The following is an 18,758-nucleotide window of genomic DNA, read 5'->3' as shown; positions in this document are numbered from 1 at the left end:
ATATGTTGGGATTATTTATATTTATTGATAAATTATGTATTTATGGCTCTCCAGCCAAAGAGAATAAAAACAACTTTTTTTCTAGCTCGTGATATTATCGATTTACATTCTGGTTAAAGTCTTGCATCGCTTCTTCAATGCGATATTAATTGGATGATAATGATAATTTAATATTTACAAAACATTTTAATTATTAACGGCAATGAATAGGTTTTAAAAAACTATTTGCAGTTCTAGTTTTATATATCAATTATAATATATTAAACTCTCGCAGTTTAAATTGATTTCAAAGCTTAGTTTCATATTTCAAAGTTTGGACTAGCTAGCATTTAAAAGCTTGGTTATGTTTTGAACGTGTATGTCCTTTGCTGTAAACCAGGCTGGATTACACATTTAGATTAGATTTCTCTGTTGTTGACATTTAATTTGTTTGATGTGGAACTGGAACAGCAAATGATTAAAACTTCCATTAGCGTCTGACAATCCCAGGCAGAAGTTGATCCATATCTGTTGCAAAGCATGCACGTTCTTAAGCAGACTGAAAAAAAATATATAGATGAGAAAATGTGTCATTCATTCAATGAGTTATTCGTTCTTTTTGTAAGGAAGTTTAAATGAACAGGCCGTGCATTTATTTTCTCTTTTATATTCATATTATGGTGTAATGTTAATGATTTGTTCACGATCGAAATGAGGTCAAACGGTTAAAATCACGGATTAATACATCGATGGTAATACTTTAAACACTTTGTTTACATTTTCCTCGTTCTGTAGGAAATAGATGTTATATTCATAGCTCCTCCTCAACGTTTTCTTTGTCCGAAAAGTATACAAGCACCTAATATGCTACATGTTTCGTTCCTTCTGTCAAACAGATGCTTTTTTTTCATCAGATTTTTAAAAAAAAAAATTTAAAAATTGTAAAGCGGTTACAGCATGGTCTCTAACGTAGATTGTCAATGATTAAATGTAGATCTAACCTTTGAGTCACAAATGTATCTTTAAACTTTGATTTTACTATTGAGATTGTTGTAATTCATTCGCGCTTTTCCACACTTCTCCGTGGTTTTCAGTTTTTTAACTGAGGGCGGTCGGTTGGTTGGGCATCTGACAGGAGTCTTTTCTATGTCCTTGGATCTGTTGTCGTTTTCTAACTGTGAACCATGCTATCCTAATTACTCTTAAATCACACGTTCAACTACTTTTGTCCTCCAAAAATCCAAAATATTATGACAACACGCTTCAACAGTCGCAAAGTCACTTCCCTCGTAATGACGCATGGTAACTTAGTAACTGACTCTAAGCTATCGGAACAATGGCGGACGCCCTTATGAAATATTTCTCTTACTAGCATAAAAGCGTATTCAGAGGGGAAAAAAACAATTATAAATCTGATCATGTTTTGACTTTTACACATTCTGATCACAAGACATATGAAAAGTTCTAGCCAGCATGAGGAATAAAAAGTACCGATTTTCTTTGTTTAGAACCACGACTGGCCGCCGTTGCTGGGCGACGTGACATCAGACTATTGAATCCAATTGATTGAACTCAATTGAAAGTTAACCACTGCCCCGTCCAACGATTGATGATATGCGTATTTGTAAAATACTCACAACACCCGTCAGCCGGATATAAGGTTTCCAAACCTCAAACGTTTATAGCCTGTTTGATAGAATTTAGTGAGTACTAATCATTAACATGGCTGTCTATAAACAATAACAAAGACTGATTGACGTCAACTTCGTTCCATCTATTACCAATCGAATAAACCCCACATGCTGGTATTCTTCTTCTTCGTCTTGTGGAAACCTCCAATATTGTCGAGGATCACTCCACAGTTTGTAGTGTTTTACATTTTAAACTTGCTAAAACTCTGCACATAATACTAAAACCACATAGATTAAAAAGTCACGTTGTGAACTCCAGCAATCGCGTGAAGGCATGTTGGCAACCGTTTTCAGCCACTTCAGCTGGGAGGCTATTCCATAGTCGGGCAGTGGAAGGGAAAAACGAATACATGTGGGCGTCTGTTTTTGATGTTGGGATGGTTACTCTTGCTGTGTGTCCCCTCGTATTTCTTGTGCCGATATCTTTGATGTCGTTTGGAAGTTTAAGGCACGAATTTTTGTAGTAGATCTTGTGGAACAATTTAAGTTTATCTATCTTTCTTCTCTTTTCCAGAGGTTCAAGGCCAATCCGTTGTGATATTTCAGACGCACTTGAGAAAGGATCGAATGTGTTTGTGATGCGTCTTGCTGTTTTTCTTTGGATGTTTTCTAAGGTGTCGATGTTTTTCTTTGTATATGGGTCCCAAATTGAGCTGCCATACTCCAAAATTGGTCTAACAATAGTTTTAAAAGCAAGGGTTTGAGTTGTGATTGGGCATCTTTTTAAATTGCGGGTGATGTAAGCGCTTGTTTGATTTGCCTTTGAAGCCAGGTGACATATGTGGTCATTCCATTTGAGGTTTTTAGCAAACTCGATGCCAAGGTATTTTGCTGTCTTTACATGTTCCAGGTTTTGACCATGAAGTTGGTATTCAAATGTTATAGGTGCTTTCTTATTTGTGATGGTTAGAACATTGCACTTTGATACGTTAAATTCCATTTGATTTATTGTTTCCCAGTCTTGTAATTTAGCTAGATCGTCATTTAGTGTTTTGCAGTCGTCTGTTGTTTTTATCTGATTATATAATGCTGTGTCGTCAGCAAAGAGGCGCACTTTTGACCTTATACCTCGTGGAAGATCGTTTATGTACACTAAAAATAGGACGGGCCCAAGGACTGAGCCCTGAGGTACGCCCGATGTCACCATCCCGATAGTGGAAGTCTCGCCGTCGACAAGAACTTGTTGGGTGCGATTGTCCAGAAAAGTTGCAATCCATTGTAAGGTTTTGTTCCTGATACCAACGTCATACAATTTCTGGATTAACCGATGGTGAGGGACCTTGTCGAAGGCCTTGGCAAAGTCCAGTAGTACTAGATCAATTTGACCACCTTTATCAATAGCAGCTGACAGATCATGTGTTAATGATAGAAGTTGAGTTTGACATGAGTGGTGCTTCCTAAATCCGTGCTGTTCATCACAAAAAATACTGTTAGTTTCGAGATATTCAGTTATTGAGGATCTCACTATATGCTCCAACAGTTTGCAGCAAATGCAGGTTAATGAAATTGGACGGTAGTTTTGAGCCCTGCTTCTATCACCTTTCTTGTAGATGGGTTGGACAAGAGCGTGCTTCCAAACAATTGGTATGTCTCCCGTTTCAAGAGAGAGTTTGAACAAATGTGTGAGGGCAGGTGTGAGGGCAGTATTTGATTTGACGTGTCAATTTCCCCACAATTTGGTGACAATGGTAATCGAATCGTTGTTTCAACAACAGATACGAAATAGAAAACCGTTTCATTGCGATTTCAACAAACAGGGAAATACATTCTCTTGGGAGATGAAGGATGTCCTCGGGGAAATCCACTTTACACAAACATGATGCAATCTACGTGACTATCAATATCTACCCATTTTGTATTCTGAAGAGGACCGAAAATGGAGCAAATTGAAGGCTGCTTTCCTGTTCTCTGGAAAAAAAACGCATATTTAACATTTTGGCATGAAAACGTGTCCTCAAATGTCGATCGATTGAAATAACCCTCGTTTTGGAAAAAAAAAACGTCTTAAATCTGGGACTTTGCCAAGTCCCAGGTTTGAAAGTTTGTGCTGGAGATGGATGTCATTTTAATCGATCGATATTTGAAGGACCAGTTTTCTGGCTAAAATTTTTAATGCGTGTTTTTTATTTCGGGGTATGACAGTGTTCTCGGTGCCAGCTGCTGTTACAGCAGATGTATTCTGTGGAAATTTTCGTCATTATGTAACCTCTAATTGGCTTTGTTTTACACTTTGAGATCCTTTAATGCGAATAAATGTTATGGGCTTTTGTATTTCGGAATTCGATTTTAATTTTACTGTAAGATATATCTATCCAGATATTTTTTAATGATTTGCATCAGGATTCATCTGTTGAATTCGTGTTGTATTGTATTGCTTTTTTTTTATTTCACGTTTTCCTCTTGAATCATAACCTGTGTGCTTTTTGTTTTTAATGTTTAGATAATGTTTAGTAAAGTCGAAGAGACCATATGAATTGATATTGAACTTTGATACAATAAATATGTATCTAAGTTTTATTTGTAACTCACTCCGTCACTCTGGTAGTATGTCGGTTTAAATTAGATAAAGAAAATTGATTCATAGCGACGTGCACTTATTTTCAGGTCTGATAACCCAACTCATAATGGTCTCATTGTTGTAATGGAAATGTCAAAAAATGACGAAAAATATGTTCCATTACAACAATGTTAAACTAGAGTCATTATGGCGTTTGGATGTCAGATCTGCATTATGTATTCGTCGGTTGATACCTAAATGGAAAAAAAAGTTTTGAGTTTTTCTTTAAGTTTGGAAAAAATCCTTAATGGAGGCATTTATTGTAGTCTAAATCAAATCCAATATTTAGTTCATAGTAAGATTCAGTTTTAAGATTCAGGTTCGCTCTTACAAAATATCATTTGAGATGATTAGTTAGATTTGCACTACGTGCTTTCTTTTACATCAAAGCAGTTTAATTCGTGCAAATATTCATTGAATTGTGTTTTGTTTGCGTGCGACCATGTTATAATTTCAATGAACGGAAATAGAGGTGTCATTTATTTTGAAAATTTGATACATTCGTCAATATACATAATGGTTTGTTTTTAAGGACTTTGTTCTATGAGTAATGTAATATTACGAATTTAAGTAAGAGGGTGAGTGGATTGATTTACTGAAGGCCGTAATATTATCCATATAATTTTTCGTTATTCACAGAATTGATGTTTTAATTTCATTGAATGGTGTCATTTTCTCAATGTGTGTTCCATTTTGGACAAGGGAATTATCCATCAAGGAATGAAAACCTAAATTGATATTTAATGATATCAAAATCTTGTTTCATGGTGGTTTATTGTGGTTTTGTTTTTCATGGGGCACGAAGGCTGAGTGGTTTGAAGAATGGAGAATCTTTTTTTTTACTTCACTGAGCAAAGTATAAATATCATATCAGCTCATTATCATTATGACCAGACGGATCATTCCTGTAGATATCAAACTTTTGTATGACGGATTAACTATATTTCTTCATCGAATTCTTAGGCGACGCCATCTTGCGGTGCCTTGCGGAAGGGAGTATTTTTAAAGCCCTTTAGATGTAGGATATATAATATTTTACTTCAACCGAGTGGAAATCACCATCCTTTTCACCAGAAAAGAAGTAACGTTGGTGTAAAGGCTATGAAAAGTTGCATAAGCGAACTGAAATCAGAAGCCTTTTTCCATTCTTATTATCGTATTCGTGAAGAAAAGAAGTAACAATGATAAAGAGGCTATGAAAGTTACTTAAGGGTACTTAAAACAGATGCCTATTTTTTACACACTTATTATCGTACACTTGGAGAAAAGAAGTAACAATGATAAAGAGGCTATGAAAATTACTTAATGGACTTACAAACAGAAGCCTTTTTGACACATTAAATTTCATTATCATTTTCACCAGAAAAGAAGTAACAATAATGTAAGACTGTGGGAGTTTCACAAGGATACTCACAGACAGAAGCCGCGTGGCAAACAAAATCAACCGTCCATTTTTTGTCGGAGGCCTTTTTTTTTTGCCAGCAGGTGAAAAGTAAATGATCGAAAGCGGAAAAGCCGCTGCGGTGGCGATTACAAAATTACTCTGGCAAGAAGGACAGCTGATTTTGTTTATCTGAAGTCGATATTAGTTTGTATGTATTGTTTTCTGAAAAAAAAAATTTTAATGTATTTTTTTTCAAATAAAGGTTTCTCTATTGAAATTATTGGATCCGTATTCCCTTAAACAACATCTGTCACTTCCCGCCCGCCTTTCCCATTTAACATGTTTATGGCGACATTGGTTGGATATTATTCTAAATACAATACGGCTGTTAAAAAATAAAATACCGTTATCACGTGAATTGGTTGTTTAGGTTAGGGGTAGTGATCCATTCCACAGATAATACTGTAAAGGTTTCATTTATTCGCATGCTTGCTGAGCGCATTGTAAGGCCTTTTATATTATGTTGTGTTGTTTTGTTTTATTTTTTGTTTGTTTTTTAAATTTATTTTTTAAAATGATTTCTATCTGTGTTATTCAGAATATAGATGCACTTAAATTTTTATTAATCTTTACCTGGAATTGTTAGAATATATAAAAGTGAATATTTAATTATTTGCTTACAGTTTATCCTTCCACGATCTAGACATGAATGCTTTTTCATAGCAATAACCACTATGAGAAAATCCAGCATACCCTTATACAAAACGATATTGTTATTATTATTATCATCACAAACATTATGACAGGCCTGATACGACCACAGCTGTCAGTAATCCTGCCTATTTTCACTTTTCTCTTATTATTTGGATGACGAAAGCTTTTTTACTGCTAAGATTCATTTCCTCCCATCAACAATTACAAACAGACGTATACTCTTCCCATGCGTTGAGTACGCCCGCCTTAATAAAAAAAAAAGGCCAGGACATAATAATAATAATATTCTTCTCGTTTTCTAATTCTTCCCGTGTGTTCAGTTAGAAAAGTAATTAGTTGATATTAGTGTTTAATTCTCTTTGGATAAAATAATTTTTGGTTAAACCCAAAAACAGTGTCCTAACGCTGCATCTTCTGATTCTTGTAATTCTTGGATTATAATTATATCGTTGTATTGGAGCATAATCGTTGATATTTTTGACGATGGAGAAAGACGAGCAAGAAGATATACTCAGCGAACTCCAAATTCCTTCAGTGGCAAGGCGGAATTTACGGAGACACACTCTGGCTAACGTCCGGTAAGTACCTATTACAAAAGTTATAACTCCAGTTTTTATATAGCGCAATATCCACTAAACATACTCGAAGCACTAACAAGGGGTCCCTGACCAACGTCAATATTTAACATGTAGGACGATAGAAGAATAAGAATATATATATATATATATATATATTATATATATATATATATATATTATAATTTATATATGACGACTGTTATGCAAGATTACAATTTTATTCAGACAGACAAAGCTGTTAATGGCCGATTTCGCATTTTACACCCGAGTACGATCAGAGAATGTGAGTAAAAAGTCTTTTCCAAGTACTCAACTATTCTCCGCTCAGAGAGGGACTCAAACTAGCCTTCGCGAAGTCTCAGGTTTGAGAGTATTTGTCAAGATAAGGGTAATTTAAATCGATCGATATTTGAAGGACGAGCTTTCTGGCCAAATTTGTAAATACGAGTTTTCTCAGGGTACGACAGTTAACTGGTTAAAAAATGAAATTACATTCATTCTTTCGAATAAAATATAAACTTAATCCAAATCTCTTTTCTTTTTCTCTTCTTTACCCTAAATTCAATTTTCAACTTCAATATAATTCCAACATAAACCTTTAAAACGGTTGGTCACATTTTACCTGTATATTATACATGTGACTATGTGGTCTATTGTTGGACTGACACTCGCCTGAGCGGCGCATAGTTGAGTCCCTGGAAATGGTCTTTACTCACATTCTCTCACCGTATTAAGGCTTAAAATGTTACCGGGTCGTTAACAGCGCTGTCTTTGTCGAAAATAAAATTAGTAATATCAGGCATCATGTCGTCTCGTCCTACATGTTAAGTGTTGCTGTTGACCAGAGACCCTTTGTAAAGCGCCTTGAGCACATTCAGCGGATATTGCTATATATATAAAAGAGCGATTTTGATTTGTTTTGTTTTTAATATTCAAGCACACACAATATTATATTTTGAGTAGAGGGCAAGGAGGAGATCCCCCCCCCCCCCCCCCCCCCCCCCCCCCCCCCCCTTCCAAGAAGAGGGAAACGTTCCCCATGGGCCGCGGAAGTATATATTGGTCCACCTTTGCTGTCTCTGTGGCTTTACGTTCATGTTGTGGAATATTAACCATGTATGGTGTACGTTGGCCTTGCCTCGGATTATTTGCCAATAGGAAATCACACGGATGGGTGTCTCCTTTGATGATTGTATTAGTAGAAAAGCAGACATGCAATATTATAGGAGGGACTCCTGGGTGAAAAAATAGTTTTTATTCCACCCCTCTCCCTAAATATCATGTTTACAAATATAATTTATGACGCCAGAATACAAATCGTTGAATTTCACTAAAGATCAGATTCTTTAAAAAGAAGTATCATTTAAATGTTTTTGAAGATGTCTTTTCTTCAAAAAGACGAAATTGAAATCAATTTAAGGGTAGAATAAATGATTTCTTACAATCTTTTGGAATTTGAACTTAGTTCCCAACGCGCACTATCAAGTTCGTGCAGCTGTTGGGAACACGTCCGGAATTCCAAAAAACAATAGTGTAAGAATTGTTTATTATCCGAACAACTGTTCCAACTAAAATTAAACAATAAAATGTAGTTTTTAAATCCGAATTGTAATCAAAACAAAATGACGATGTGCAACTATTTTATCCTGTGAGAACCCAAGTGATACAATCTAGGAAAACAGTATTATATTTCGATTAACGACGACAAATCAAGGCAAAGCTTTATTGATGATATTGCTGTGAATTGGTTCAAATTTTTATTGAATAATAAACAATGTATTAACTCCTCCATGCAATATATTCGGTTTATACACACACACACACACACACACACACACACACACACAAAATAGTTATATTATAATACTATGTTTTAAATTTATTTTATAATATTGACTTTTATTATTCAATTTAACAAGGCTTGGGTATTTTCATTGCAATATGCGTGACCCAATATTCAGATTTATTTAGTACATCACTGTGATCTTAGTTTAGTTAATAAGAAGATAAAGTTGTTTTGTAGAGTGATTGTTTGAGTTTTAAAAAATCCATTTTTCTGCTGGGTAAGCCTGCCATTTTTGGGAAAATACTGAAAATTATCGGTAAGGTGAGAGTTAAAGAATGTTATTCCTTTATTTTTTCAGAGAGATGTTTTGGTTATTGACCAGTGGCCTAAATACATAAACTCTTGAACGTGAACTTGGACTATCATAACTGAAAATATGATGATCTCTTTGTGACTATTTATTATCAGCCACAGTAAAATAGTCAAATTCGTTACGATGAAACGAAGAAAGAGGGAGAGGGTGAGGTAGAGGATTAGTATGGGAGGATTAATAGGAGTAATAGGAGTAATATGAAGAGGAGGAGGAGGAGTAAGAGAAGAAAAAGTAGGAGGTGAAGGAGGAGTAGGAGATGAAGGAGGAGTTTTGAACCATTTGATTTACGGTCTCATTCCCTAGATTTCTGGTTCATGCATTACGTCTTAAACTACACATTTTCCGACTTATTGTCAATTGTCAATGCGTTGCGCAAAGCTTGACTTTGGGCTTGTAATGATTCTATGATAAGCGACGTAGAGTGACTAGTTGCAAAGCTATGTAGACCCATCAAATAGGAATATATTGTTCTTTGCAGTTGTTCCTGCAATCGATTCGGTGGATGACAGGGGAGATAACTCAAATTATTTACGAGTGCGTTATTGCGTCCTGTCACGGAATTCATGGAGTAACCGCTCTTATTTATACTCCCCGTAATGCAAGAACGACGTACCCTAGAACTTTCCACGTGATAAAGGCAGACAAAAACAATTGACACGTACCTTTTTAAACAGAATTATTATTCTTTAAAGTGTCGGCGTCAAAGATAACTTAAATCAGCCCAGACCGGTCGATTTCCTGTTTATTTTTAATTTCTTGATTAATTTTATTTTTCTTGCCTCATAGATTTCCTTAACAAGCATGCTATATCGCTAGTTTGACATTATAAAATAAAAGAAAATACGATTCTGACTGCGTGAGGATTGAAATGAATGTTTTAAAAAACCTAGACACAACTAAGACAATTTTAATCTCTTCACAATCTGCTTCACTGGAGATTTTGAGTCAATGTCATAACCGGCCTTCAGTCATATCAGCGGGATTTTATTCAAGCGTTTGTATTACTATATATTTGTTTTTAAACCTTCGCTTCACCTCAACTAACGTTGTCGTAGAAAAGACATGAGAGATGATTTAGCTCTCCTCATTATTGTTGGGCCGTCCACACTTGTTCATTCCTTTACAATTTCCTATCACTGTATTCCAAATCATGAGTTTTCAAATTTCAAGTTTAATTGTTCGTTTTTTGGGGGATTTTTTTTTTTTTTTTTTTTTTTTTTTGGGGGGGGGGGGGTCATTTGTTGTCTGGTCAATCGAGAGTCATCTTAACCAATCCGTATTTAATTTTCTAGCAAAATACTGATTTTTTTTCGGGGGATAAACGACTAAAAACTATTTTTGAGGGCTGGGTCACAGCTATCAGACCACAGAGACTGGAAGAATAGCATTGTAATCCCTATATTATAATGAAATTTAGTCCGGTTGGTTAGTATTAGTTACTGGCCCTCTTTATGATTTTATAGTCCTGTGGGTCCCTGATTCGAGTTCCGATACCGGTGACGCGATGTTGAGATATTGGAAAACTCATTACATATATTTCCTTACGTCACTCTGGTAGAAAAGATGTCTTTGTCGAAAAAGAAGAATCTATTTTCACATTTATATGAGGCATGTCTTCCATGCTAAGGGTTGCTTATGGCTCTGTCGCCACTTGAAAAAGGTTTGAGTACTTTGAATGGCCGTCGCTCCATATAAAGTGAATGACTCCCCCCCCCCCCCCCCCCCCCTCTCTCTCTCTCTCTCTCTCTCTCTCTCTCTCTCTCTCTCTCTCTCCGTGTGTGTGTGTGTGTGTGTGTGTGTGTGTGTCCTTCACTCCCTCTCACACACACAAACACAAACTCACATCTTCAACAGCTGGCAATTCAGTGTTTACTCCCCGTTCTACTCAGTATCACGCCATTCCTTCATTCCCTGATTTTAATCTGTCCGTAGCCTTATTCTGAAAAGGAGAATCTAGATGAGAAAGTAAGAGCGAAGGAGGTTGTCGGGCAGAGAAAACTCGGGATAAAAGAAAATAAATGAGAATCGAAATGAGGTGGAGTGTGAGAAATAAGGTAGAATAGAATAGATAGATAGACAGATCGATATGTCGGTATGTTGGTAAGTAGACCGATATATAGCTATGACTATTGACTGACATCTAAGTCGGTAGGCAGATAGATAAATTGATAAAAATATCGGTAATTAGAGAGAAAGATAGGGAGGGGGGGGGTAGAAAGATGGTCAGGGAGGAAGATAATTATATATATATATATATATATATATATATATATATATATATATATATATATATAATTATGCCTTTTGCGCCACGATATCATAAGACATCGTCGCCTATGCATTCCACGAAGGAATATAGATAATTCATCAAACAACAGGAATCACCCATGTCAACAGGAATCACCCATGTTGTCCAAGTGAGCAAATTGGGGGTTAATAATCTTGCTCAAGGAAAAAAAACGAAAGTGCATGAAGCGGGGCTCGAACCCGGGTCATCGGGATCACAGTGAATGCCTTAACCACTCGGCCACTTATATATTGAAAGAGAGAGAGACACGCACACACACAAAGAGGGGGGGAGAGAGAGAGAGAGAGAGAGAGAGAGAGAGAGAGAGAGAGAGAGAGACAGACAGACAGACAGTAAGAGAGACGTGCTGTCATTATACTAGAATTTGACCAAAGTTACATGATTTCCGATTTGGGGCCCTTATCCTTATCCTCTCCATAAGAATAGACTTACCCAGCCAGAGTATTGCCGTCGGTACTTTGTTTCGTCTCCCTATTCTAACAATATTATAGGATAGCAACACAGAAATATTATTGAATTTCAGACAAAGGCACAAATCTCTCCTTTAAGAGAAGAAAATGATAATGATAAAAAAAAAAACCAAGCTGGGATTCCGCTAACAAAAGCAGAATATCATTAGAGTTGATTGAGATTATTATATTCACGACTGATAGAAAATGCCAAAGAGATGATGAAACTTCAATTTGAATAGTTCCTGCCTTTTAACTATAAAATCATTATTCAGGTATTTCTCCTCATTAAAATGAAAGAATTCATTCTCTCGTAATAATAGCTACACAAAAAGAAAGGAACTTTAATTTCCCATTGCGAAATTGAAAATGTCAGGATTTTGTTTTGGTCAGACCAAGATTTGAAAGAGAATTATTTTGTTGTTGTTATCGAAAAAAGAAAAGACACATCAAGATTTATTTCCTTCCAATTTCCATTTGAACTATGATTGAATGAGAATTGTTTTTGATCTGCATTGTTTAGATACGATCATGCTAATGTAGTCTGGACATGTTTGTTGTTGAAAGGACAATTGTGGTTTAACAATGATGCCTCGGAATCGAATACAAATGACCTGTTTCACTCAGTCTTGAATATGTTCAATCTCTAAACACAAGTGAATTCAGGGAGAGTTCAGTACAAAGGAGATGCTAGTCATGTATACTATAAATAGAATAAGGAATACACATAGACATGTATACAAGGTTGTTTAACAAGATATTTTATTTCAAGCGCTTTACTTTTTCAGCCAGAATAGAGACATACTAAATATTAAGTGATGTTAAAAATGATAAGTATAATGAAATATTCAAATCTAGGACAAGGCGATCTTACTGGACCCAGTTCATATCTCTTGAAAGCAAACATTTTTTTAAAAAATCATCTTTCATTGGGGCCTCCTCCACCCTCACAATGTTTCAATTTACCAACTTCTACCTACAAAGACTGGTCCCGATAGTTCAGTTGGTAAAGCATTTGTTTCACACGCGAGGTAAAGTCGATTTTATTTCCGATTCCGTGATTGAGTGGGTAGCTGTTCATTTGGATCTGGCGGAAAGTTTAAAGAGGAAACGCCTCTATACGAACATTCTGTTCCAATCACCACGAACTCTTTATTGGCATTAATTACAGTAATAATCTCCTAACTTGAATCAATGACCACATAGTAAAACATAATATAGCCATCACAAAAAGAACATATTGATTTGAGTCATCCACATGCTACTGCTGGCTTGAAGATCAGGCCACTCTCAATTGCTGCTTAAGGTTAGTGTTGAACTTTTTCTGATTGAAGAATGATCCTCCGACTTTATTTTTTTTAAAATAGTTCTTATTTTAAGATTCTATTCATCCACAGGCTTTAGAATCCTATTCAATGCTCTGAAAAATGATGCCTTTGATGGAGAAGACTTTGATTTGGATACAGTGTTTTGATCTGGGATCCGTTTCATAAACGATTTGAACGCCGATCCTTAGTGTGGAATCTTTGGGTTTTTTATTTTTTAAAAAGGTTGTTTCGTTTTATTTGCGTTCTTTTCTTTTCAGTTACTTTTTTTATCAGTGGTTTTGGAAATGATAAATAATTACGATGAAGAGGGGTCGATATTATTAAACAGATGACATAATTCAATCAATAAATAAAAACGATGTTGAAACTTTAATCGCGTTTTATGTGTTAGATTGTTAGATATCAGTAATCAGATCGGCGAAAAACATTTAAAAATTTTAAAAGGACGCAAAGTAAAACTAAAACAGAGGAAAAACAACAAGAAAAATAACAACCCCCCCCCCCCCCCTCCAAAAAAAAAAAATACAACAACAAAAAAACAACACAAAGCAATCAATACTTTAAGGTGAAATTTCGACCAGAATTATGTACAAAAATGAAGCTGTTCTAGATTTATTTTAGGCCACTGGCATTATCAGAACACGGCAATATTAACATCGAAAGTGATCAATGACTAAGGACGGATTCTGCTACATTGTATAATTACAAGCAGTAAGAAACAATCCTCCAGCTGTGAGAAGCCATCAGAATGAATTCCCTTGGTCCTCACTAAATGCTATCCCTCGAATGCTGCCATTCTATTCTATCAGCACGTTTCCATCGCAAATAGTCAGTCATCTCTTTACAAGGCATCCACCATCTCAAACCACTACCACCCCACTACAACCACCACCACCACCACTACTACTACAACTACCATTTCCACCACCACCAATGGCATCACCATCAACATCATTGTGATCATCATTATCATCATTATCACCATCATCACAATTATCATCATTATCACCATCATCACAATCATCATCATCATCATCATCATCACCACCACCACCACCATCACTATCACCGTCGTTTTATCTATAACCACTGTTATCATCCTCGTGAATAATGTAATATTTTGGGCGCAGCCATTTTTGCAAGATTATCTTCAGCCAAATATTATAATAAGCATTTCACAGAATCATGATAATAATATAGATATCATCAGTTGGGGGCAGCGAGGCTCAGCTGTACGGTCTTTGCTTCATACCCGAAAGGTACTGAGTTCGATCACCCGCCACTGCGATGTGTGGTTTTGAGCAAGTCACCTCGTCTCAGCTCACTTTGCGGCGCTGCTCTGCGGCCGATGACTGGGTTATTTCAGTCTTCCCTTGGAATAGACCCTTAGACATATTTCCCCATTGGGATGAATAAAGGGATTTTTTTGTCATTTATAAGCTTCTCACTTGATTGGACGCTATACGAATGAAGAAAGGCGTAACATCGACTGATAGATCGGAAAGGATAAAGTATACGACAGAGCTAGAAAACTTGGAGAGAAACCGGCAGTGCCAAATTCGCACTTAGGTTAAGAGTGTTATACGGGTAAATAAATACTTATATACAATTCAAATTTGATAACCAAACAAAAATTGGGGGCTTATTTAAGTGTTGTTATAGAGAAAATTTAGTCTTTTATATTGTTGAAGGGCTTTTGTCTATTACGACACTATCACAATGACCTTTAGATTGTTAGACTTAAATAAACACACGTAGGTTGGTAGCAACACTCCTGTTAAGTTCATAAAGCAACCATAGAAAACAGCAAACCATTTTTGTTGGGCTGAATACTAACGGAAGCTTTTTCATTGCGTTTCTTCCAATGACTGTCAAATTTTAACGGCACTATTCCATAGAACACAATCAACGACCTACAAACGCACCACACCTGCTGTTGCCATAAAATGACAAAATATCTTTATATATTTTGACCAGAAAAGTGCTATCGCATTCAGTAACATTATATTAAGATTAACCCACACTTGTCAATCCGTCTGAACCCTGAGACGTTATTCTTAAGCTTAAAACCTTTTGGTAAATTGTTCTATCGGTATAAAGATTAAAAGCTTCCAGTCAAAGTGAAAAAAAGTTATTTTTTTATAATTTTAATTTGTTTTGTTGAAAATGGCATTAAATTGAAATCTATTGTTATTTAGTATTTGTCGATCATTTGAAGTAAGATTACATTTTTTCTGTATGCTATTAATAAATATCATATCCACACGTAATTGCCGTAACTAATGTATTATTTTGCTTCTTTATAATTTGACACACATGACATCACAAGCATAACACATTGAATTAGGGCTCTCACGGTAAGATATTCTATTTTACAACAAAGGGTCAAAGGCAGATAAGCTTGTTTAAAGATTGACTTTGAAAAAGGCGATAGCGATGAACGTAGATAATATACAATTTTGATGACGAAATCAGACATCCTAATCTACACGCGACTGCTAGCTGTCACCGTTCTATCTAGTAGTAATAGTAATACTTGTTCACGGCAACAGATGTGGTGTGTTATCCTTTTGTTTTAAGTTCAGAAAGAATCGAGTTGGAGAGATCACGCATCGATGAAGGCTTTATCCTACATAATCACTGAGAAGAAATGCGATTGTTTGTTTTCAAAATTCTTGTGTAAACCGTTGTGCCTTGTGAGTGTGTTGTTTTGTGACTGTTTCCAAACATAATAAGCCGCAGTGTAAACATTGAAAGACGATGCGTTATAGGATATATAGTATTCGTTCATAGAAATTGACAAAGTTGGATAATTTCTATAATTTCTTAATTTTTAAGAAACGATATGGTTGGTCCTCGTGGCATTTAATTGTCATTCTGTTACAAATCATTGATTAATTATTAAACAGTGTCAGCCGTGATTTGACTAGAACGTGTTTCGTCTGGATACAAATGTAATATCGCATGAAAGACATTCTCTTTCAAATTATATTAGTGATATAAAAAAAACATGATCAATTGTATTTCACATAAAGCATACTTGGCATAACATATAGGCCAAGATTACCTCCAAAACATTAAATTCAGAATTTAGTCATAAGTTAGGTGTTGAGATTTTTCGGTGTTTTGATTTAGGTATTGTGAGTGCATTTCTTGTCATAGTAAACGAAACATTTCTTAGCCAGGATGAGCTCTTGGGAGGATATATCTTCACCTGTCAAAGGAAAGGCCCACATATATTTCCGGCGGACGGTGAGGTAAGCATAATATTCTTAATTTTTGATAATCATACACCATTAACCCGAAGATAGATAGATAGACAGATAGATAGATAGATAGATAGATAGATAGATAGATAGATAGATAGATAGATAGATAGATAGATAGATAGATAGATAGATAGATAGATGTCTTGGGGAAATAGATTGATAGCTGGAAGGGGGTGGAATGGATGACCAAATAAATCAGGCATTGCACCCCCACCCGAGAAAACCGGGTTCGAGGCCCCGCTGTCGGAATCTTGTTTCGTCAGTAAAATATTTATCACTATTCTCACATTGCGTTCCGCACTGTGGCTGACACATTTGTTATCTTGGACTTTTCTTGAGATTAATTCCTTTTATTTATTTATTTTAAATTTTACTGAAGATGAGTGGGGGCCATTTCGTTTCTTTTGTAGTTGTTGTTGTTTTGTTTTTTAATTATTAGATTTATGATTTAATAAGATAGACTAACCATGAGCGACGTCTGTTGTACATTATTGAATTCCGAGCAATTCGACGTCACACAAACGCGATCAATAACTCAAACATCATTAGCAACCTACAAGGGTACAACAGATGGTGATCGTATATCGAGGACACTACTACTACATCTGTGAAGATTGTCCATTCCAGTAGATAAGCAGTTAGCAGATGACGTCCAGATAGCTTTGACCAATGCGTCCTAATATCCTGGTCACTCTCACTATCCTACCAATATGGTCCCTAATGGCTCTCGTATGAATACATTGCCAACATTATCGCCGGAAATGAAGGATTGCTTACAGCCTAAGAGCAAGATTGTCTTACAATTACAAAAGACCGTTTTAAAATTTTGTCAGAACACTTTAATTTCATATATCGTTAGTTTAAGATGATCCCAACATGTCAAACATTCTGTAATCCGAGACTTGTCAGAAATCTCAGGGTTACGGCTTTTTGACAAGTCGGGCTCACATTTGTCTTTCGATATACAATGATGATTTTCTGACCAAGTGTTATATCGTTGTAAAACAGAATGTTCCGGTGGCTAAATGAAGTGATAAGAGGATAGGGGGAAGTCAGGACGTAGATAAACTTTGTATGAGGTTATATCGAGTACGTTAACTGCCATACTCCAGAAAGACACGTATTTGAAAATTTGACCAGAAAACTCGTTCTTCAGTTATCGACATGACCCTTATCTTGGTAAAAACTCTCAAACCTGGGAGTTCTCGCCCACCAAATATCGATCGATTTAGATTATCCTAATCTTGGTTAAAACTCTCAAACCTGGGAGTTCTCGTCCACCAAATATCGATCGATTTAGATTGTCCTCATCTTGGTTAAACTTTTCAAACCTGGGACTTCTCGCCCACCAAATATCGATCGATTTGCCGATATTTGATGGTATTGTGTTGCAATTGACGAGAAAGTCGATAAGCTAAAGTTATCGATGATATTGGCTCTTGCTCATTATATCCTGGCTTGGATTAACCTTCACAAATACATTTTGGGTTATGGTTTCTCGCTCTCCCTCTCTCTCTCTCTCTCTCTCTCTCTCTCTCTCTCTCTCTCTCTCTCTCTCTCTCTCTCTCTCTCTCTCTCTGTCTGGTATGTTCCCCCCCCCCCTCATCTTGGTTAAACTTTTCAAACCTGGGACTTCTCGCCCACCAAATATCGTTCGATTTAGATTGTCCTCATCTTGGTAAAAATTCTCAAACCTGGGACTTCTCGCCCACCAAATATCGTTCGATTTAGATTGTCCTCATCTTGGTAAAAATTCTCAAACCTGGGACTTCTCGTCCACCAAATATTGATCGATTTAGATTATCCTCATCTTGGTAAAAATTCTCAAACCTGGGACTTCTCCTCCACCAAATATCGATCGATTTAGATTATCCTCATCTTGGTAAGAACTCTCAACCTTGAAACTCGTGTCTTTCCTGAGTACATTGGTTAACTAGTTAATAGAAAGCCAGAAAGTGGAACGGAAGGAGGATGAAAATACAATGAAATTATATGTAGTGTGTTTGTGTGTGTGTGTGTGGAGGGGGGGGGGGGTAGGGGTTGTGAGTGCGTGGGTTTGTGAGTGCGTGTGTGTATGTGAGTGTGTGTGTGTGTGTGTATGTGTGTGTGAAATAAGTTGGTAGACCATTTAAATGGGGACCATGTTTTTGTTATCTGGATGTAATATCATATTCTATTTCAACGTGACCTGATAATAAAGTTATGAAATGAAAACAAACTGGAACAAATACATTCCAAACAATTAAAGATATTACCATCATCATCATTTTCACCGTCTGGATGATATCACATCATCATCAGCTCAATACCCTCTATCATAATGTGCCATACTGTTCTCAATT

At 36.1% G+C, this 18,758-nt stretch overlaps 1 protein-coding gene across 2 annotated transcripts in view; it reads left to right on the top strand.

Annotated features, from left to right (window-relative positions):
• LOC144962936 (3',5'-cyclic-AMP phosphodiesterase 4C-like) overlaps positions 1 to 18,758 on the top strand; it is a 658,366-nt gene that overhangs the window by 77,794 nt on the left and 561,814 nt on the right. The window contains exon 2 of one of the 2 annotated variants that reach the window (XM_078896352.1): positions 6,295 to 6,903. In XM_078896352.1, the coding sequence (XP_078752478.1) occupies positions 6,809 to 6,903 (95 nt within the window). In that variant the 5' untranslated portion in view covers positions 6,295 to 6,808. Of the gene's footprint in view, positions 1 to 6,294; positions 6,904 to 15,561; positions 16,405 to 18,758 lie in introns of those variants that run through there. The other variant, XM_078896353.1, reaches the window with a different exon arrangement.

This window comes from Berghia stephanieae, chromosome 1, assembly GCF_034508935.2.
Source record: "Berghia stephanieae isolate SIO BIC M18660-M18661 chromosome 1, UCSD_Bste_1.3, whole genome shotgun sequence".
In the NCBI taxonomy this organism is placed as follows: domain Eukaryota; kingdom Metazoa; phylum Mollusca; class Gastropoda; order Nudibranchia; family Aeolidiidae; genus Berghia; species Berghia stephanieae.
This window is presented reverse-complemented; position numbering and strand designations above follow the sequence as displayed.